The 21,881-nt window shown below is 39.2% G+C and overlaps 1 protein-coding gene across 1 annotated transcript; it reads right to left on the bottom strand.

Moving 5' to 3' along the window:
• Positions 1 to 2,262: 2,262 nt before the first annotated feature.
• On the bottom strand, positions 2,263 to 21,503 carry LOC121492843 (rho GTPase-activating protein 20-like). The gene is made up of 9 exons (XM_041758055.1): positions 21,399 to 21,503; positions 20,688 to 20,877; positions 19,348 to 19,459; positions 15,103 to 15,278; positions 11,688 to 11,797; positions 10,977 to 11,166; positions 9,638 to 9,749; positions 5,571 to 5,747; positions 2,263 to 2,589 (listed from the first exon to the last, which is right to left on the bottom strand). Exons 1-8 carry the CDS (start codon positions 21,431 to 21,433, stop codon positions 5,599 to 5,601), a joined length of 1,074 nt encoding a protein of 357 aa, XP_041613989.1. The 5' UTR covers positions 21,434 to 21,503; the 3' UTR covers positions 2,263 to 2,589; positions 5,571 to 5,598.
• Between the last annotated feature and the right edge of the window lie 378 nt (positions 21,504 to 21,881).

Genomic DNA, 21,881 nt, shown 5'->3' with positions numbered 1-21,881 from the left:
GCCCATTTCCTCTTTTGAAATAAAGATTTTATTGAATGATTGATTGATTGATTGAGAGCATGCAGGAGAAGGGGCAGAGGGAGAAGATAAAAAGTTTCTAGATAAAAATTGTGGTTGTTTTTCCCTCCAAATTCTAATCTTCTCTTAAGGATAATACTTTCTTCTTAAATTATAGCCATTTACAGATTTTCTTAACACCCATTAATGTGCTTTGGAAAGAAATCTAAAATTTGCTGTCTGCAAAGAACCATTAATGCTATAAAATTTGTGTTCATTCTGGGAGGCCTGAGGCACCATTTTTTAAAGAAAATGTTAGAAGGGAACTAACATTTAGGAGATTGGCACAGAGATGTTTGAAAGATTAAGAGGAGTGATGACTATGGATGTAGTCTGCATGTTTGCACACAAACCAATCAAGAATAAGCTGACCCAATTATCTAGACATAACTGTGCCAGTCTCTTTGGGAGCAGAAGCCTGTGTTCTCCTAAGAGAGACAAAGCTAAAACATACTACACATTTATACCAATATTTTTGGGTTCACAAAACTTTTTGCTCAGATCCAAAAATGAAGTAATAAAGCAAAAAGTATAAAAAAAGAGTTGAGCTGCTTGTTCAAGGCTGTGGAGTGACCAGAGCAAGGCTCCACTGGTTTGCTTAAATTTCCCACTGCTCTAGCCCTGCTCTTGTACGTGCCATGTAGAACCACCTGAGAACCATTCAGAAGTCACATTTTCTATTTCCTCATATTCTAGGACCCGTGGATTACATATGTGTTATCCATAAAAAGCATTTGATGGGTAAACAGAGAATTGCTGGAAAAGATATAGATATATACACAGACAAGAGAGTAAAATTGAAATTTCAATTTCAGAAAATGTAAAATTACAAAATGAAACGTGCCTTAAAGACTACATGTCACAAAAATCACAGGAAAATGATTATAAGGCTACAGAAATTCACAAGAGAAAATGCCAACATGACTGAACAAATCAAGACAGACTTTGTTGGGAAGCTGACTCTATAGGTCGGACATGGATGGGAAGAGGACAAGAAGGGAACTGTCTAGGGATAGCAAGAGCATGAGCACAAGTGCTAGAGCAGAAATGACAAACTGAGAAATTAGGAAACTTGAGAATTTTCCACATCTTTGAGTCCTGACTTCTTTTTGCTTAATACCTTCTTCAACTCATTTCTCTCTTCTTGCATTTTAGTATAAGCAGTCAGGAAGAAACAAGCTCCTTTAAAACTTTCCTGAGCAATCTACTCAGATAAATATCTGATTTTATTGCTTCCAAGTTCAAACTTCCACAAAATACTAGAACACTCGTTAAGCCAAGTTTCTGCCATTTCATGACAAGGTTCTCCTTGTTTATGGTTTCCAATAACACGTTCCTTATTTCCATCTGAGATCTCACAGAAAGATCTTCAACATCCATGTTTCGAACAATCTGTTTCTGATTAGTTATGTATTCTCTAAAAGATACAGTCTATCTCTGAAGCTCTTGCTTTTATTTCTGAACTCTTACCAGAATCGCCTTCAACATCTATTATTTCTACCAATAGTTCCTTCACAGCAATGGGGCTTTTCCCAGTGTGGCCCTCCAAACTTCTACAGCCTTCCCCCTTACCCAGTTCTAAAGCTGCTTTGGCATTTTTAGGTATTTGTCACAGTAAGACCTACTTCTTGGTACCAAAATCAGAGGGGAAAATGAATGAAATGAACTTTTTAAAGATTTTCATTTAATTAAGAGAGAGCACATGAGCAAGAGAGAGCAGGGAAGGAGAGAAGAAGAGAAGGTATCTCAAGCAGACTCCCCACCCAGTGAGGAGCCCCATGTGGGGGCTCCATCTCATGACCTGAGCCAAAATCAAGAATTGTATACTCAACCGACTGAGCTACTCACATGCCCCTGAAATGATCTTTACTGAAAAAATATAAAATTGTATGAATAGGAAAAAGATCTGATTAGTAATCCCAGAAAACATATAGGTGTGGAGAAAAGAAAAAATAGGAAAGTAAAAGAATAAACTCTAGAATGACCAAGGTTAAGGAATTAATAAACTGGAAAAAAGAACTGAGAATTTTACCCAGGATGCAGTACAAAGAGAAAAAGTGAAAAGGTTGTTCGTATCGAGTGTTCTTTGAGAATCATTGTTTCAGAAAATTTTAATGGATTCTTGTAAAAGATAATAGAGGAATATTGGAACAAAGTGGTCAAAGACATAATAGCTGAGAAATTCTAATATAAATAAAAATTGACACAGAGGATACAAAAATATGATTTATGAATCTAACAAAACTTAGGAAAGAAGAAAAAAGGAACCAGGAGGAATCTTCAATGAAAAAGAAACACAAAATACGGTTTGTCAGTATAACTCGAAATACACTATAATGACAATAAATGTAATAGATTAAATCGCTTTAATAAACATCAGAAATTATCAGTGTGGGGATCCCTGGGTGGCAAAGTGGCTTGGCGCCTGCCTTTGGCCCAGGGCGCGGTCCTGGAGACCTGGGATCGAATCCCACATCGGGTTCCCGGTGCTTCTCTCTCTGCCTGTGTCTCTGCCTCTCTCTCTCTCTGTGACTATCATAAATAAAAAAAAAATAAATTATCAGTGTGGATATAAAAAAATCAGTTATATGCTGCTTACAGGGGACACTGCTACACACACAACCTAAAACAGAAAATATAAAAAGGGAAAAAAAGAAATAGACTAAGCATATATGAACCAAAAAAAAAAAAAAAAAACGCTAGTGCAACAATATCTGTCAAAGTCGAATATGAAGTTGAAGCATTAATGTGAATAAACCAAATAAGCTATAATATATAATTCATGAAAAGGCTATAGAAATTATAAATTTGTATGTGCCTAATAATATAGACTTAAACCATAAAACACCAAAAGCCAGCAACTACGACAACTCAGAATTACAAAATAAAAGTGAAAAGCTCAGAGAAGCATAGTGGCAAAATTTAACACCTCTCTCAGAAACTGCACATTCGGAGAATATATAGAGAATTTGAGTAACACGTATGACATAATTGTGAGTTTACATATCCCTGCACTCAAAAGAGGATACAACAGAGAATAGACATTCTCCTAAAGCATGCATGCAACATTGTAAATATTTATAAAATCAACTGTACACTCTCAGTCACAAAGAGTCATAGTTATTCAAACCATATTATCTGATTACAGTGCAGTTTAATTAGAAATGAACTATTACAACTAGTAATTAAAATCCTACATGTTAGAAAATCTGAAAAAAAAACCCAAATGCTTAAATAATGACTAGGTTAAAAAAGACTTCACAAGGAAAATCATAAACTGTAATGGTTTTATCAACAAACTAAAATATGAAAAATAAATTTGTGAGGTATAGCTAAAGCAATACTTAGAAGTTCTGAATAGTCTTAAATATATTTACTACAATCAGCTAGCATTTAATCCAAGAAGCTAGATGAAGAAATCAAAAGAGTAAGAAAGTTGAAGCAACAGAATTATAAAAACAAAACACAAATTAATAAGCCTAGGAAAAACATTTATGGAGATGATTTAAAAAATCAATTTCTTTGAAAGCTAATAAACTAGGTAAGCCTCTAGAAAGTTTGACTAGATGTGCCCACACATAAATGTATCATCATATAATGGAATACTACTGTTCAGCCACTTGGACTGAGTGAACCAGATCATCAATACAGAGGAATCACAGATAAAATTGCTGAATGCTAAGAATTTCTGTAGTTTAGGGACCTCTGGGTGACTCAGCGATTGAGCATCTGCCTGCCTTTGGCTCAGGGTGTGATCCTGGTCTGGGGATCGAGTCCCGCATCTGGCTGCCTGTGAGGAGCCTGCTTCTCCCTCTGTCTGTGTCTCTGCCTCTCTATCGGTCTCTTATGAATAAATACAAAATCCTAAAATTTCTGTCGTTTATTTACTTATTCATTGAACAGTGTTTTGTATGTTTACATATACAATTCAATGTGTGCGTTTGTGTGTGCATGGGTATGTGGTAGATATTTATATGATCAAGTTACCTACAACATGTTCTTCATTAGTATGAAGCACATGGTGAAGTGTAAGCATTTTGAAATCTTCCAAGAATTTAAATTGATGTATGTGTGCTTGGAGTTTCTTTCTTTCCCCTTTCTCCTAATCCTGGACTTTCCTTGCCCAGAGATAATTATTATCCTGAGGATGATGTTGCTTTGTTATGTTTTTTTTTTTCCCCAACTAGTTTTACACTTTACATTTTGGAAAACCTCCCATTCTTATAAAGCAGTTTCTCTTTATCCACTTTAAGAAATTACAATTTTCCTTTGGCAATTTGGTTTTTCTACTTGTTTCTTTTATTTGACAAAGGAATGACTTCATTCTTTAAAAGAGCAAGCCAACTAAATTAATACTGACATTGAGGCCCAAGACTACGAAGAAACCAATTTGTTCGTAGCACCAGTTATGCTATGGGTAAGTAAAACAAAACAAAACTGGAAAAGACTCACCATCCACTATAAATCTTCAGAGTATTTATTGGCCCATTCGACTAGCATAGAAAGAATTACAGAAAAATATAAAAGGCATTGTTCAGTGCTCTCTGAAAAAAAAGCTCGTTTCTTGTACTGATATATATTCCATTCACCAAATTCTTACATGTTCCTCGTATGAATAAAAACTGAGTCTTATTAGAGAGTGAGAGAGAGAGAGAGAGAGAGAGAGAGAGAGAGAGAGAGATTCATCATGGTAATTGATCCACCAATTATGAGAATTAGCTTTCTTATACTGGTAGCCTGTGAGTAACTTTCTTTCTGGAATAAAGTCAGATAGTCATTCTAAGTACCTTTGTTTTACTTTTAGACATGTTAAACCTTAACTGTATCACTAAGTGCATATTAACTAATGATTACACACACCTTACTCCCAGGTATGGTAAAGGCCAATGGGGAACACCTAATTGCCTGTCATTCATTCTAGATTATGCAATTATCCTTTTACAGTTTATCAGTATTCTCAGGATCTTCTCTTCAAAATTAAGAAATGAATTGCTCAGTCCAAGTTAACTCTGTCCCCAGAATTTAGTTTCTGCTTTAGGATTCTGCATGATTTTATATTGGCTGATTTTTTGAAGATGCCTCTGTGACTGTCATTTAACATATTCTGTTAGGATTCATGGATTCATATTTGGCACAGGATGTGTCTTTAGTCTTAGGTAAGATGTTTTCAGTTGTTAGATTAGGTAGACTCAGTTGAAAGAGACTGGAGACTACTGTGAGTTCAGAAGGCAATGGGAAAATGTGAAGATGATTCATGCACAGAGTCCATTTTGACTGATCTGAACAGGCCTACGTGGGTCTCTGGAAAAAAGTGGAATGGACAAAAAGTTGTCCTGCTGTATTGGCCTCATGACTCTGCAATAGATAAATCAAATGACACTACCAAAGCTTCTCAGCCACAGCCAGGGGCTGTCTATAGATTTCCCATTTTGGGGTAAGTTTGCATGAGAACACTTGGCCTCTCCGAGGTCCCCCTCCTCAGGAAGGCAATAAAAGACCAAACTGAGACCTACCAGAATTGGGAAGGGCAAGTTGTCATTACTACAGATATCCACGAGAGGGAACTCCAAAGCGCTGTCTGGGATCTGCAGAAGGCTCAGGTGTGCACTTGTTGTTGCAGCAAGTAGCACCGCAGCACCAAGAGGCTAACCTTCTGAAAAGACTTCTTTTAATGGTCTTCTGGCCTGAATCTAAGGAAGAAGGGAGGTTAGTGTATTTTCATTCACTTAGCCTTATTTTCACCATTGCCATTCTAGAGCGTGTTCATTGTAGTGGCTAGAGGAGGGAAACGGAGTCATTTGTTGGGTACAACTCTCCACGTTGTGCTGTTGGCTAATACCATCGTTATGGTGTTGAAGAGTTCTTCCTCATATCCTTCAGACTGATGGTTAAACCTAGAGACTCGATCAGATTGAAGGTCAGTATTTCCTGTGCCATCAGTTACTGTCTTTGCAATGCAACAGGAGACACTGAACCTGGAGATGTTTGTTTTCTACTGGAGTGATCAGTGGGTTCAGGTGTCAGATCTGATTTTAAAGGCTAGAAGGATTTGGTACGAAGTCAAACTGAGTGTGGTGATCCTCTGCTTTCACAGCCAGTCTCCCCTCAGCCTCAGATTTCCTCTTTGGCTTTCTGAGTGCTCAAGTTCTACCATCCAAAGGATCTGCCTCTCTGGAAACAAACAAACTTGCTGACCCTACTTCTCTGTTCCTCTGCTCTGGGCCATCTTCAAGGATGACTTTCTGCAGTCAGGGTCCTTGGGAAGTAGTCATTACATGCTGGCTATGTGGTGGCTGTGTTCCCTTGTGATACCACTCCAACCCACCCAGAGATGATGTTTTCAGTTAAATAGGTTTAACATTTACTGAAAAGAGCCTAAACCACAATGAAGTGTGGAAACACTTCCTCACACACACACTCAAACATACATGTATATATACACCTACACACAAGCACAAGGCTTGAAAGAGAACATAGAATAAGGAAAATAAGGTATCCTGAGTTTATGAATGCATTTATTGACCAACAGCTTCCAGAGATGATTTTTAATTACTCAACATTCCCTATTGAAGGAAGAACTTTCCAAAGAAAAGGTGATCAGCAGTGAGAAGCTGAGTTCAAAGTTTCTACTGCTCAGCTGTGAATGTTTCACTTTGAAGATACCTTAACATTGCTTAAATAACTGAATTCTTTAAGAGTCAGCAGATGAGCCAAGGTGTCGAAGGATAAACAGATGAGGAACATTTCACCAAATAACCATAAACACCTGGCCACTACTATGCACAAGGTAATAAATGTTCCCAGGATGATTAATTAAAGGGGTCACTTCAAAAGGGTGGAATAATGTCAAATATATGTGGAAGAAAACTGGGGCATTTGACTTCCAAAAGGAAAGTAAGAATTTCCTAGACCTGTTTAACAAGGGAACCGTTCCTGGGAAAGGGAAAACAATGCATGGATCATATATTCTATATGCACTGATGGCAATCTCCGTCTATACACTGGCATGACTCAGAAATGTACAGTTCTGTAGCTCTAAATAGCTCACTTGATGTCTAGTTTGATTCTCTGTTCCAAGACTGGTAGTGATTTAGGTTTTCTTAATTGCCCCCATGAGTGTGTCTATGTTCTGGAGTCTTCTGGTGCAGGACAGGCTGTAAAATGGTGAGGTGCCACTTATCTGGTTGCTCTGTGTCATTGATGTACACTAATAGCCGCTGAGGTGTCCAAACAGCTCTCTGGTCCTGGGAAATTGGTGTGTACTCCTGTTGCGGAGGCATGTCTCTCACACCCAGTGGCTTTCGATTTCTTCCAAGTATTCTGGGACTGATGGAGATACTTTTACTAACTGATCTGTTCCATGTTGAGGTATAAGAAACTGCATGGACATAGAGTGCCCCATCTTTCTTAGACATGTCAGCTTGCTATTCTGTGAGGAATTTCTGCTTCCTTTTGGTATCTATCCAGGGAAAGATGCAGATATCCCATATACCAACCTTGTGGTTTTGGCTTGTCCCATGAGATTGCCACCTAAATCTTCTACTCTATGCCACAAATCATTTTTGTTTCCTAGAAAGCTAAATCTGTAAATCTCATAAGCAACATGGGGATCCCTTTTCCCCATATTCTCCTCTTGCCTGTATGCCCTGAGGAGGTGATTCAGTTGCCTCTTAAGGCAGCTTAAGACAAGAAGAAGGATGAGGGAAGGAATACCTGAGGTAAAAAAATTAGTTAGTATTTCAAAGGTTCTTCTGACCCTACTTGGAATACCCCTTAGGAAATGCTGGTGCACAGAACTGAGAATGAGAAGCCAGTGAAGAAAAGGATATGTGTGGTAGTGGTGATGCCATGAGTTTTATGATGTGTGGTCTCAAGAAATAATGACCTCTCGACTTGTAAACCACCACCTTTGGCGTGGTCCTTTGCACAGTCCTCTCCCACATTAACTCTTGAAAAGTCCCTCTTGCTTCTGGGAACTCTTCCTCCACCATATGAAAGGAGGAGAAGCTACCTTATGGAAGACATGGGGACCAATTGAGAGCCAGCGCCAATACACAGACACCTAGGTTAGGTCGACAGGAGCTGCAGGCTACCTGCAAGTGCACAGGTGACCTCACCTGAAACCAGAACTGTTCAAATGAGCTTCCACTGAAGTGTTATGTGAATCATAAACAAAGAAATGGTTGTCTAACCTACTGAGCTATGGAATGATTTTTATTATCCATATAAAAGTATACAACACAACACAGTACAATACAATTCAAAAAGTAGGTCATAGGATATGGTAGGCATTGAAGATAGAGGAGATAAATTGTGGGAAGATTTCTCTAATATGAATATATGGGACCAAGGAAAAAACTTTAAATGGAAATAGCTGGGTCTTGGAAGGGGTTCATTTCTCATTCATTGGAAAAACAGATAAAGAGGAAGTGTCAAGGGTCATTATGGAGATTCCAGTCTTCAGTGCCTTACTAAACTGTAGACATGTAGGTGGATGGACCACATGGGGACTTGGTAGCATTCTGCAGTTGTGCTCTTCTGGAAATCACTATCACTCTCACTGGCTTGGATTCAACAGTTTGATTTTCTGTCACTGTCGACATGAAAAACAAACACTTGTCTTGCACCAGCATATTCTCAGACATGGTACTAGACTCATCTTAATTCCTGATGACACGGATTATCCAAAAGCTTCCCTCAACACAATGAGGTATATGTCGTAAAACGAAGACATGTCAAAAGTATGGAGGGATTGATGATATGTGTCTCCAGGTTCTGAATCTAAACTCCATTTTACAAAAAATGCGGTGTTGCCAGTGAGCTGTGATTTGCTAGGCTCCAATAATACTCGCACTAGTCTCAGGGGAACTTCTCCTAGTTCTATTAATTACGTTTTAGAAATGTGTTTTACACCCTTTATCTTATTGAATCTTGACAACATTTCTAAGATTTAGACATTATTTTTATCCACATTTTAGGCATGAATAAAGTGATACGGAGCTAGAGTAATTGGCCAAAGGTCCTATAGCTGATAAATGGGGGCACTGGAATTTGTACCCTGGGGAGGTTGTTTGACATCAAGTCAAGTCCTTTTCTCTCAATGATGCTGGTTCTTTTCAACTTCTTTTAAAGAGCACTGGAATCCTGTGGTGCCTCAAGAGCCACTGATCATAAAGAGGATGGAGCAGGAATAAAAGTCCCGTGCTATGGTTTCAACCAGAGCACATTTATATATTATTACTAGAAATAAATAATTATGCATTATATGCTTACCTACATATATAATACAATATAGGTGTGGGATCCATTTAAAATTGTGTTTTAAAAAATCCCCAAACACTGTATCATACCATGCTATCTCCTAATACTGCCAAAAACGTCTTGAAGTTTCTATGCTTTCGTGGGTCTCCAGTGTGTGAAACCTCCCTTGACCTGCTAGCCAGCCTTCAGAAGAAGGAGCAGCTGGGAATCATTGCCCTGGGCATGCTCTGGGCTCCAGAACAGGGCTAAGTATCTGCCATGACCCCTGGCAACCTTGCTGTCTGTGTCTCCCTAAAGCTTATTAAATTATCTACAGTACCTGCAGCCTTCTCATTGTAATGACAACTCTTTGAATTATCTCCCATGAGAGAAGTGATGTCTTCGCCCAATATCTTCAGACAATTTTCATACAAAAATTGTATAAGAGAAGCCTGTAATGCAAAAAGAACACAATGGGGTGCTCTTTTTCATATGGAAGAGTTATAAGTCACATTTTGTTTATAAACCTTGGATCTAACCAAAACTGTGAAAGACTTCTATGAAAAATTCAGAGTTGATAAAAATATATAGAAAACCAATTTCTCTAATAAAATAACATAGAGTGATACTTTCCATTGTACTTTGAGTACAGATTTTAAAATACTACTAGTCAGTGGGCTAAAGTCCTAATTTGTGGCATCATTTAATAGCTAATATTGTGATACCAATGGTTACACCTTAAAACTAGGATAGCTTTCAAAGTAATCTACCTTCTGAAAGTTTACTTATTTTGTAAATATTTGCTTCCAGAAAATATTGGGATGTAACTTAGTATAATATATGATTATAATGTATAAAGCAGAGACAAATTCCTATGAAATCAATTTCTTAAATAGGGCAGAATATTTTTTGGAAAGTGCATATTCCTGTGGATTTTTTTTCTATGTTTTCTTTTGTTTTGTTTTTGAGTAAAACCTCACAGGGATGGGGAGAAAACATGTCTGTCTCTCTAACCGAAGTCCCTTCTCATGTCTCGCTTTGCCTAAAGCTGGCTCTTGGCATGAGCTTGGGGAAAAGCTGTCATCTTATTAGGCATGTGTGGCTTCATTAGGATGTTCTGGAATATCTCTCTAGTTTCTGTCTGATGTAGCGGAGGCAAAACAGTAGCCAAGTATTTTTCTAAATGAGCCAAGACTTGCAGAGCAAAGCCAATGTGTTTGGAGCCATGGGTGCTCATAGTGCCCGAGGCACCTAGGATGTGCCAGTAAGGACCACGGAAGCCGGGGGTTGTTATCATTGTGTCATGAAGAAACCATGGCTTTGCCCAAGGTTACAAGCTCCCGCCTCAAGGATAAGGCTGAGATCTGACCTTGGCTTGTCAAACTCTGGAGCCCAGGTCTTTTCTACCATATTACATCATTCTTCTCTCTCTTTTGTTTAGTCAGTCTAGTATTGAATCTCCTGGATGGGAAAGAAGCAACTCAACTGCCCTGCGTTTCCCACTTTAACAACACCCCTTCCCAGATTCCACCAGAGAAGGATAACAAACTCTGCCATTCCAAGGAAGCCTATGAAGATGTGCACTTTTCAGAACTGATCCATCCAATTGACTACTACACATTTCAGGTTCAAAGCATGGATTCTAAACCTCAGGGGACACATATGAGAGCTCTCCCTACCTTTTTTATGAAGTTCTCTTCCAATTCCAAGCTGCCAGAATTAGGTGGGCAAAGAATGCTTGGGGCTATACACACTGATAAATCATAAGCTGATATCTGGTTGGGTGAGGATTCTTGCTCAATGTTGTGTAGCACTCCGAAAAGGTATCGCAAGACAACAACATTCACATTTGGCAGCTGAGCTAGAAGCCTAAAGTCAGAAAGATGTACTTTTGAATAAGGCAAGTCATTGCACTTAGCAGCTGGAAGTATAGAGATGGAGAGCAGAGAACATCTTTCTAGATCTAGTACACAGCCTGCTGTAGCAGAGTTCCAGGCATGAACGTATACAAAAATGTTTTACCGAATTCAATTTCTGAGATAACCCACTCTGTTTAAATCATTGACAAACTGAAGGTTATACCACACACTGTTGATGCTCTGGCATCTCTTTTAGGCCACTGACTTTTGTTTACCAGTTTCATATATACAGAAGTTGTATAATGGCTAAGGAGTCCACCACGTTAATAAGGTCTGGAGAAGAGCAATAATAGCCATAAGGCATGCCTGTATTCTGAAACTGGCCTCCATGGGTGTGAAGAATTGAAACTATTTGGCATTGAATATTGTTTTAGTGGTCAAAGAGGCAAGAAGGAAGCCAATATTTTCCTAATAGTATATTGGCTGTATTTCTGAGCCATGACCAGAGTAGAGTACTTATTGCATCATTACCTCTGGGCTGCATTTATTTTCTCCTCCTCGGTCATTTCGTCAAGAACACCAAGCCATTTTTCGTAGAGTTCCGATGAAAGTAAACTTCCTTCGATATTTTCAAGAAAATCCTTATGTGGATAGAAAAATAAATCAATACATGCAAACAGACACACTCACACAGACGCAGACACACACACACACACACACAAATATATAGGTATATATGATACAAAATATATATTGGAAATATCACAGAGAAAACACTTAGTTCAAAACTTCAGTTCAGTCCCTAATTTCTTCCTAGATACCCGAACTGTGACCCACACGGAGTTCACCTCATACTCTCCATTGACTTGCACGTGCAAAAGCAGGTTGTGGATTTTCTCCAACAAAAACGAAAGCATCAAAGCAGAGCCTACGCTTCAGTGGAAAGGAAGACAAAGCTCCCTTCTATCATATGGCACTTACTCTCTTGTGTGCTTTTTTGCAAACTACTACAAAAGCTACTCTCATAATTGCTTCATTCTTCCTTTCCTTAACTATACAAAAGTAGATGGTCTAATGGCAAACTCATGATGTTCCTGTGGATGTATTCATTTCTAGTGTAGACCAATTCTCCAGATAGTTTGACATCATACTATTCAGGCCAAGGTTGCAGAGTCTGTTCCTCCACAAAGATTAGTCAACTTTAAGTACGGAAAGCTTCAGAAATGTCTAAGAACTCTATGCACACGTGGTCACCATCCTCCTAGGCTGTGCCTATAACACGGAAATAGAAAAGACCCTACTAAACCTTGCTAGAAACATCAATTGCAGGTGTGCACCCTCAAGAGGGCAACACTTATCATGCTATTCGAGTACCTAATGTATCATCATTCTTTCTCCTGTGTCTTGATGCCTATATATATATATATATATATATATATTTACTGGTGTGTTTTACTGTAGCCCGGTGTAGTAGTGGTCAGGGACTATTGCTATTTATCATATAGTTGGACAGTAATGGGGGACAAGGAAAGACCACTTGTGACAAGGAAGGACCAAATATGACCTTGGTTCTAAGAGTGCCATCATTACTGCCTTCACATAGTTTTGTTCAGAGCTGTTAGCAAGTGCCAAGGTAGATGGATTAAATTCTTTGTTCTAGTTCTCACTTCTTTCTCCATTACCATTTTAGCAATAGAATGGGATATCTGTGATGTAGCTGTATAATTTCCAAATTAATCTAGTTCTTGAGTCATTCTACTGAATTTTCAGAATACCAAAGTACTTTTGTCTCTTGCACCTACTCCAAAAGTTAGATTTATCAAAAGAGGCATGTAGCTAGAGCTGGTTACCGTGTCATTATAACCTTGGATGCTGGGCTAGACAACACAAATATTAACAAAAGGATACCTAAGATCTGGTGAAAGGAGACACAAATGGCGAAATCCTTCCTCCATGACTTATAAAGTAAAAGGCACTAAGAAACAGGAGACAATGATGGTTAAGAATGATTTGGTCGCCTCACTGAGCCTTTTTGTATCCCTCATAAAGTAAACCTTTGCTTACTATTGTGAACTTCTAGATCTATTCTCAAATTTTTCATGTGATTTTTCTTTTGGAAACTGCCTTCATTAGGAGTGTGGTGAGGTAATCATCAGGAACAGGATGTTTTCTTTGGTAAACGTTATGTAAGTGTCAATGTATATTTTGAAATTTCTTATTATTATAGTAGTCACATTAGTACTAGTATTTTGCATGGAGTCTTCAGGTGGGAGGTGTGTGGTGAAAACAGAAAGTATCTCTAATGTAAGGGGCTTTTTCCTTCTACAGTATCTTCCTTAAATTTTTATTTCATGAAGTGTTTTCCATCTGACCAGTACTTAATCAGTTATGCCTATGTTGGTTCTTGGGCAATCATAATGAAAGACACCATCACAGCTTGAGTAACTCATATGTGGATAAAGCTAGAACTTTCCCCACCTTTAAAACAGATGGTACCAGAAGAACAGATTCACTGTCCAAGTTCACTATGTGCCTAGAATTTAGTTTCTCTTTTAGGATTCTGCATGATTTTATACTGGCTGATTTTCTGAAGATGCCTTCCATGAGTGGTCCTTTTTGATTGATAAAGGAAAGCATATAATGTAGGAAAAAAAGAAGAGTATATGGCATTTCATATCTCAAGCCCAGAGCAAAAGCTTGCTTCCTTTTTGAAAGAGCTAGGCTATCGGATGGTATACAGTTTTAGAGCTGCAGAAGTAAAGTCAATTTAGATTCTTTAGTCAATGTGTCTCTATAGTTTCTACCCAAAATCCACGTTACAGTCATACACTGAAACTTTGTAATCACTTATTTAAATCAGATTTTTTCATTGAATTTACTTTTAAATCAAGCTTCCGTGTTTCAAGGCCTTGTGGAATCCTCGCCAGTCTCCTACTTTATCAGTCTTTTTTCATTATTCCCTTCCATAGATGCACTTCCCCATATATGGAAATCTTTTGTATACTCATTTCCCATTAGTTGATTCCTCTTTAAGTGATTGTATCCTCCAATCCTACTATCTCTATTTCCCTTCCTCTTTAAAAGAAAAGCTCAAATGCTCTCTTATTCTCTGATTACATTCCCTTCATGAGTCTTTCAACCGTCCTTTGCTCTATCTTCATGTCCTCTCCCTGCAGTGTAGAAAGATAATAAGGGCTGGAGTCAGATGGACCAAGGGTTCAGAAACCTACTCTGCTTCTGATCTATTGTGTGACCTGGGGCACATGCGAACTGTACTGAAAACTTTCTAATCCATTTATAATGTGTGGAGGATGACAGTTATAGCTACCCCCTAAAATTGCTGTGATGCAAGGACTGGGGTAGTAGCAAGCATGGAACTAACGTGGTTAATTTCTTCACACCTAGGATAACATTCCCAAATCTAGTGCAGGGTTGCAGAGGTCCTGGATACTCCGCAGTTTCCATACTGACAATTCAGTATACCGATTTCAGATAACACAGGCCAAACTCTGTGGCTGTCATTTAACATGCTCTTTTAGAATTAGCAGATTCATATATGCCTCAGGATGAGTCTTTATGCTTAGGTAAGATGTTTTCAGTTGTTAGATTAAGTAGACTCCATTGAAGGAGACCTGAGACTACTGTGAGTTCAGGAAGACAACAGCAGAATGTGAAGATGATTCATGCACACAGAGTCCATTTTGACTGATCTGAACAGGCCTACATGGGTCTCTGTGGAAAGAAGTGGAATGGACAAAACGTCGTTCTGTGTATTGGCCTCATGACTCTGTAGGAGGTAAATCAAATGACACTAGCAAAGGTTCTCAGCCAAAGCCAGGTGCTGTCTAATGATTTCTCCATTTGTGGGTAGGTTTGCATGAGGACACTTGGCCTCTCCGAGGTCCCTCTCCTCAGGAAGGCAATAAAAGACCATACTGAGACCTACCAGTATTGGGAAGGGGAAGTTGTCCTTATGAAAGATATCCGTGAGGGAAACTCCAAAGAGCTGTCCTGGTTTTTCAGACAGTGCAGCTCTGCACTGGTTGTTCTGGCAAGTGCCAGCACAGTGGCAAAATGCCGAGTTCGTGAAAGCACTGCTTTCCTTGGTGTTCTGGTCTGAATCTAAGGAAGAAGGGAGATTAGTGTTTTTTTAATTCACTTAGACATATTTTCACCATTGCCATTATACAGCATGTTCATTGTATAGGCTAGAAGAGGGAAACTGAGTCATTTCTTGTGCAGAGCTCTCCACGTTCTGATATTGGCTAACAGCATCCTCATGGCATTGGTGAGTTCTTGCCAATAACATTCAGACTGATGGGTAAACCTGGGACTTGATCAGACTCAAGGTGATTATTTCCTTGGCCATCAGTTACTGCCATTACACTGATCTGGAGGCACTGAAACTGTAGATGTTTGCTTTCTACTGGTGTGATCAGTGGGTTCAGGTATCAGACCTGATTTTATTTTTTTATTTTTTATTTTTTTCTGATTTTAAAAGCTATAAGTTTTTGGTATGCAAATCAAGCTGAGTTTGGTAATCCTGTGCTTTCACAGCCAGGCTCCCCTCAGCCTCAGATTCTCTCCTTGGCTTTCTGAGTGCTCAAGTTTCTACCATCCAAAGGAATTGCCTCTCAGGACACAATCTGCCTGACCCCTACTTCTCTGGTTCCTCTGCTCTGGGCCATCTTCAAGGACGACTTTCTGCAGTCAGGGTCCTTGGGAAGTAGTCATCACATGCTGGCTATGTGGTGGCTGTGTTCTCTTGTCATACCCCACCAACCCACCCATAGATGATGTTTTTGGTTAAATAGGTTTAACATTTACTGAAAAGAGCCTAAGCCACAATGAAGTGTGGAAACACACTTCCTCACACACACACTCAAACATACATGTATATATACACCTACACACAAGTACAAGGCTTGAAAGAAAACATAGAAAATGCAAAACAATAAGAGGTTAGGAATGCATTTATAGACCACCAGTTTCCAGAGATGATTTTCAACTACTCAACATTCCCTATTGAAGGAAGAACTTTCCAAAGAAAAGGAGATCAGCAGTGAAAAGCTGAGTTCAAATTTCTACTGCTCAGCAGTGAATGTTTCCCTTTGAAGATACCTTAACATTGCTTAAATAACCGATTGCTTTAAGAGTCAACAGATGAGCCAAGCTGTCGAAGGATAAAAAGATGAGGAACATTTCAACAAATAACCTTAAACACCGGGCAACTTGGCTTTTCTGGGATGTAGTATGTGCATCAGCACCTCCACTCATGTGGGGCCAGCACTGCACCAGAAGCATCCTGGTTCTGCCACTTAGGAAGCTCAGCATTTTAAAGCCTTGGTTTGCTCAACTTTAACGTAAATGATGCTGTCTACACCAAGTTAAACTAAATATATAAGATACTATTCGGCACAAGGCAATAAATGTTCCCAGGATCATTAATGAATGGGGTCGCTTCAAAAGGGTCGAATAATGTGAAATATATGTGGAAGAAAACTGGGGCATTTGACTTCCAAAAGGAAAGTAAGAATTTCCTAGACCTATTTCACAAGGGAACCCTTCCTGGGAAAGGGAAAACAATACATGGATCATATATTCTATATGCACTGATAGCAATCTCCATCTACACGCTGGCATAACTCAGAAATGTACAGTTCTATAGTTCTAAATAGCTCACTTGATGCCTAGTTTGATTCTCTGGTCTGAGACTGGTAGTGATTTAGGTTTTCTTAATTGCCCCCATGAGTGTGTCTATGTTCCGGAGTCTTCTGGTGCAGGACAAGTTGTAAAATGGTGAAGTGCCACTTATCTAATTGCTCTGTGTCATTGATGTATATAAATAGCTGCTGAGGTGTCCAAACTGCTCTCTGGTCCTGGGAAATTGGCCTGTACTCCTATTGCTGAGGCATGTCTTTCACACCCAGTGGCTTTTTATTTCTTCCATACTATTCTGGGACTGATGGAGATACATGTTCCATGTTGAGGTATTAGAAACTCTGCATGGACATAGAGGGCCCCGTAGTTCTTAGACATGTCAGCTCACTATTCTGTGAGGATTTTCTGCTTCCATTTGGTTTCCATGCAGGAAATGGTGCAGATATCCTATGTACCTACCAAAGGTTTTGTGCTTTTTTCCCGTGAGATTGCCACCGAAATCTTCTACTCTATGCCATGAATCATTTCTGTTTCCTAGAAAGCCAACACTGTAAAACTCATAAGCAACATAGAGATCCCTTTTCCTCATATACTCCTCTTGCTTCTATGCCCTGAGGAGGTGATTTAATTGTCTCTAAAGGCAGCTTAAGGTAGGAAGAAGGTTGAGGGAAGGAATATCTCAGGTAAAAATAAAAAAATAGTATTTCAAAGATTCTTCCTACCCTACTTGGAATACCTCTTAGGAAATGCTGGTGTACAGAACTGAGGATGAAAAGCCAGTGAAGGAAAGGATATGTGTGGTAGTGGTGCTGCTGTGAGTTTTATGATGTGTGGTCTCAAGAAATAATGCCTCCTCGTCTTGAAAACCACCACCTTTGGCGTGGTCCTTTGCACAGTCCTCTCCCACATTAACTCTTGAAAAGTCCCTCTTGCCTCTGGGTACTCTTCCTCCACCATATGAAAGGAGGAGAAGCTACCTTATGGAAGACATGGGGACCAATTGAGAGCCAGCGCCAATACACAGAAACCTAGGTTAGCTCGACAGGAGCTGCAGGCTAACTGGAAGTGCACAGGTGACCTCAGCTGAAACCAGAACTGATCAAATGAGCTTCCACTGAAGGGTTATGTGAATCATAAACAAAGAAATGGTTGTCTAACCTACTGAGCTATGGAATGATTTTTATTATCCATATAAAAGTATACAACACAACACAGTACAATACAATTCAAAAAGTATGTCATAGGATATGGTCGGCATTGAAGATAGAGGAGATAATTTGTGGGAAGATATCCTCAATATGAATATATGGGACCATGGAAAAACTTTGAATGCAAATAGCTGGGTCTTGGAAGGGGTTCATTTCTCATTCATTGGAAAAGTAAAGAGGAGGTGTCAAGTGTCATTATGGAGATTCCAGTCTTCAGTGCCTTACTAAACTGTAGACATGTAGGTGGATGGACCACATGGGGACTTGGTAGCATTCTGCAGTTGTGCTCTTCTGGAAATCACTATCACTCTCACTGGCTTGGATTCAACAGTTTGATTTTCTGTCACTGACGACATGAAAAACAAACACTTGTCTTGCACCAGCATATTCTCAGACATGGTACTAGACTCATCTTAATTCCTGATGACACGGATTATCCAAAAGCTTCCCTCAACACAATGAGGTATATGTCGTAAAACGAAGACATGTCAAAAGTATGGAGGGATTGATGATATGTGTCTCCAGGTTCTGAATCTAAACTCCATTTTACAAAAATGGGGTGTTGCCAGTGAGCTGTGATTTGCTAGGCTCCAATAATACTCGCACTAGTCTCAGGGGAACTTCTCCTAGTTCTATTAATTAGCTTTTAGAAATGTGTTTTACACCCTTTATCTTATTGAATCTTGACAACACTTCTAAGATTTAGACATTATTTTTATCCACATTTTAGGCATGAATAAAGTGATACGGAGCTAGAGTAATTGGCCAAAGGTCCTATAGCTGATAAATGGGGGCACTGGAATTTGTACCTGGAGAGGTTGTTTGACATCAAGTCAAGTCCTTTTCTCTCAATGATGCTGGTTCTTTTCAACTTCTTTTAAAGAGCACTGGAATCCTGTGGTGCCTCAAGAGCCACTGATCATAAAGAGGATGGAGGAGGAATAAAAGTCCCGTGCTCTGGTTTCAACCAGAGCATATATATTATAGAATAATAATTATGCATTATATGCTTACCTACATATATAATACAATATAGATGTGGGATCCATTTAAAATTGTGTTTAAAAAAATCCCCAAACACTGTATCATACCATGCTATCTCCTAATACTGCCAAAAACGTCTTGAAGTTTCTATGCTTTCGTGGGTCTCCAGCTGTGTGAAACCTCCCTTGACCTGCTAGCCAGCCTTCAGAAGAAGGAGCAGCTGGGAATCATTGCCCTGGGATGCTCTGGGCTCCAGAACAGGGCTAAGTATCTGCCATGACCCCTGGCAACCTTGCTGTCCTGTGTCTCCCTAAAGCCTATTAAATTATCCACAGTACCTGCAGCCTTCTCATTGTAATGACAACTCTTTGAATTATCTCCCATGAGAGAAGTGATGTCTTCGCCCAATATCTTCAGACAATTTTCATACAAAAATTGTATAAGAGAAGCCTGTAATGCAAAAAGAACACAATGGGGTGCTCTTTTTCATATGGAAGAGTTATAAGTCACATTTTGTTTATAAACCTTGGATCTAACCAAAACTGTGAAAGACTTCTATGAAAAATTCAGAGTTGATAAAAATATATAGAAAACCAATTTCTCTAATAAAATAACATAGAGTGATACTTTCCATTGTACTTTGAGTACAGATTTTAAAATACTACTAGTCAGTGGGCTAAAGTCCTAATTTGTGGCATCATTTAATAGCTAATATTGTGATACCAATGGTTACACCTTAAAACTAGGATAGCTTTCAAAGTAATCTACCTTCTGAAAGTTTACTTATTTTGTAAATATTTGCTTCCAGAAAATATTGGGATGTAACTTCGTATAATATATGATTATAATGTATAAAACATACACGAAATCTTATGAAATCCATTTCTAAAATAGGGAAGAATGTTTTTTGGAAAGTGGATATTCCTGTGGATTTTTCTTTTTGATGTTTTCTTTTGCTTGGTTTTCGAGTAAAAATCACAGGTCTGGAGAGAAAACATGTCTGTCTGTCTAACCACAGTCCCTACTCATGTCTTGCTTTGCCGAATGCTGGCTCTCAGCATGAGCTTGGGGAAAAGCTGTCATCTTATTAGGTATGTGTGGCTTCATTAGAATGTTTTGGAATATCTCACTAGTTTCTGTCAGATGTAGCAGAGGCAAAACTGTAGCCAAGTAATTGTCTAAAAGAGCCACAACTTGCAGAGCAAGGCCAATGTTTTTGGAGCCATGGGCACTCGTAGTGCCCGAGTCACCTAGGATGTGCCAGTAAGAACCACAGGAGCTGGGGGTTGTTACCATGGTGTCATGAGGAAGCCATGGCTTTGCCCAAAGTTCCAATCTCCCTCCTCAAGGATCAGGCTGAGATCTGACCTTGGCTTGTCAAACTCTGGAGCCCAGGTCTTTTCTACCATATTACATCATTCTTCTCTCTCTTTTGTTTAGTCAGTCTAGTATTGAATCTCCTGGATGGGAAAGAAGCAACTCAACTGCCCTGCGTTTCCCACTTTAACAACACCCCTTCCCAGATTCCACCAGAGAAGGATAACAAACTCTGCCATTCCAAGGAAGCCTATGAAGATGTGCACTTTTCAGAACTGATCCATCCAATTGACTACTACACATTTCAGGTTCAAAGCATGGATTCTAAACCTCAGGGGACACATATGAGAGCTCTCCCTACCTTTTTTATGAAGTTCTCTTCCAATTCCAAGCTGCCAGAATTAGGTGGGCAAAGAATGCTTGGGGCTATACACACTGATAAATCATAAGCTGATATCTGGTTGGGTGAGGATTCTTGCTCAATGTTGTGTAGCACTCCGAAAAGGTATCGCAAGACAACAACATTCACATTTGGCAGCTGAGCTAGAAGCCTAAAGTCAGAAAGATGTACTTTTGAATAAGGCAAGTCATTGCACTTAGCAGCTGGAAGTATAGAGATGGAGAGCAGAGAACATCTTTCTAGATCTAGTACACAGCCTGCTGTAGCAGAGTTCCAGGCATGAACGTATACAAAAATGTTTTACCGAATTCAATTTCTGAGATAACCCACTCTGTTTAAATCATTGACAAACTGAAGGTTATACCACACACTGTTGATGCTCTGGCATCTCTTTTAGGCCACTGACTTTTGTTTACCAGTTTCATATATACAGAAGTTGTATAATGGCTAAGGAGTCCACCACGTTAATAAGGTCTGGAGAAGAGCAATAATAGCCATAAGGCATGCCTGTATTCTGAAACTGGCCTCCATGGGTGTGAAGAATTGAAACTATTTGGCATTGAATATTGTTTTAGTGGTCAAAGAGGCAAGAAGGAAGCCAATATTTTCCTAATAGTATATTGGCTGTATTTCTGAGCCATGACCAGAGTAGAGTACTTATTGCATCATTACCTCTGGGCTGCATTTATTTTCTCCTCCTCGGTCATTTCGTCAAGAACACCAAGCCATTTTTCGTAGAGTTCCGATGAAAGTAAACTTCCTTCGATATTTTCAAGAAAATCCTTATGTGGATAGAAAAATAAATCAATACATGCAAACAGACACACTCACACAGACGCAGACACACACACACACACACACAAATATAGCATATGTATATTTAATACAAAATATATATTGGAAATATCACAGAGAACACACTTAGCTGAAAACTTCAGTTGATTCCTACTTCCTTCATAGATACCCGAAACTGTGACCCACATGGGGCTCAGCTCTGACTCTCCATTGACTTGCACGTGCAAAAGCAGGTGTGTGGCTTTTCTCTGACAAAAATGAAAGCATCAAAGCAGAGCATAGCCTTCAGTGGAAAGGAAGACAAAGCTCCCTTCTATCATAGGGCACTTGCTCTTTGTGTGCTTTTCTGCAAACTACTAC

The sequence above is a fragment of the Vulpes lagopus genome, chromosome 6, assembly GCF_018345385.1.
Source record: "Vulpes lagopus strain Blue_001 chromosome 6, ASM1834538v1, whole genome shotgun sequence".
NCBI classification, from domain to species: Eukaryota; Metazoa; Chordata; class Mammalia; order Carnivora; family Canidae; genus Vulpes; species Vulpes lagopus.
The sequence above is the reverse complement of the archived record's forward strand: the minus strand, read 5'-3'. Positions and strand labels throughout refer to the sequence as shown.

Coding starts and splice junctions, on each gene's coding strand:
- LOC121492843 (XM_041758055.1), bottom strand. CDS start 21,433: ATGACCGAGGAGGAGAAAATAAATGCAGCCCAGAG. Junction 20,878..21,398: donor AAAATAAATGCAGCCCAGAG/GTAATGATGCAA, acceptor TTCTGACTTTAG/GCTTCTAGCTCAGCTGCCAA. Junction 19,460..20,687: donor AAGAGAACTTCATAAAAAAG/GTAGGGAGAGCT, acceptor TTTGCATTACAG/GCTTCTCTTATACAATTTTT.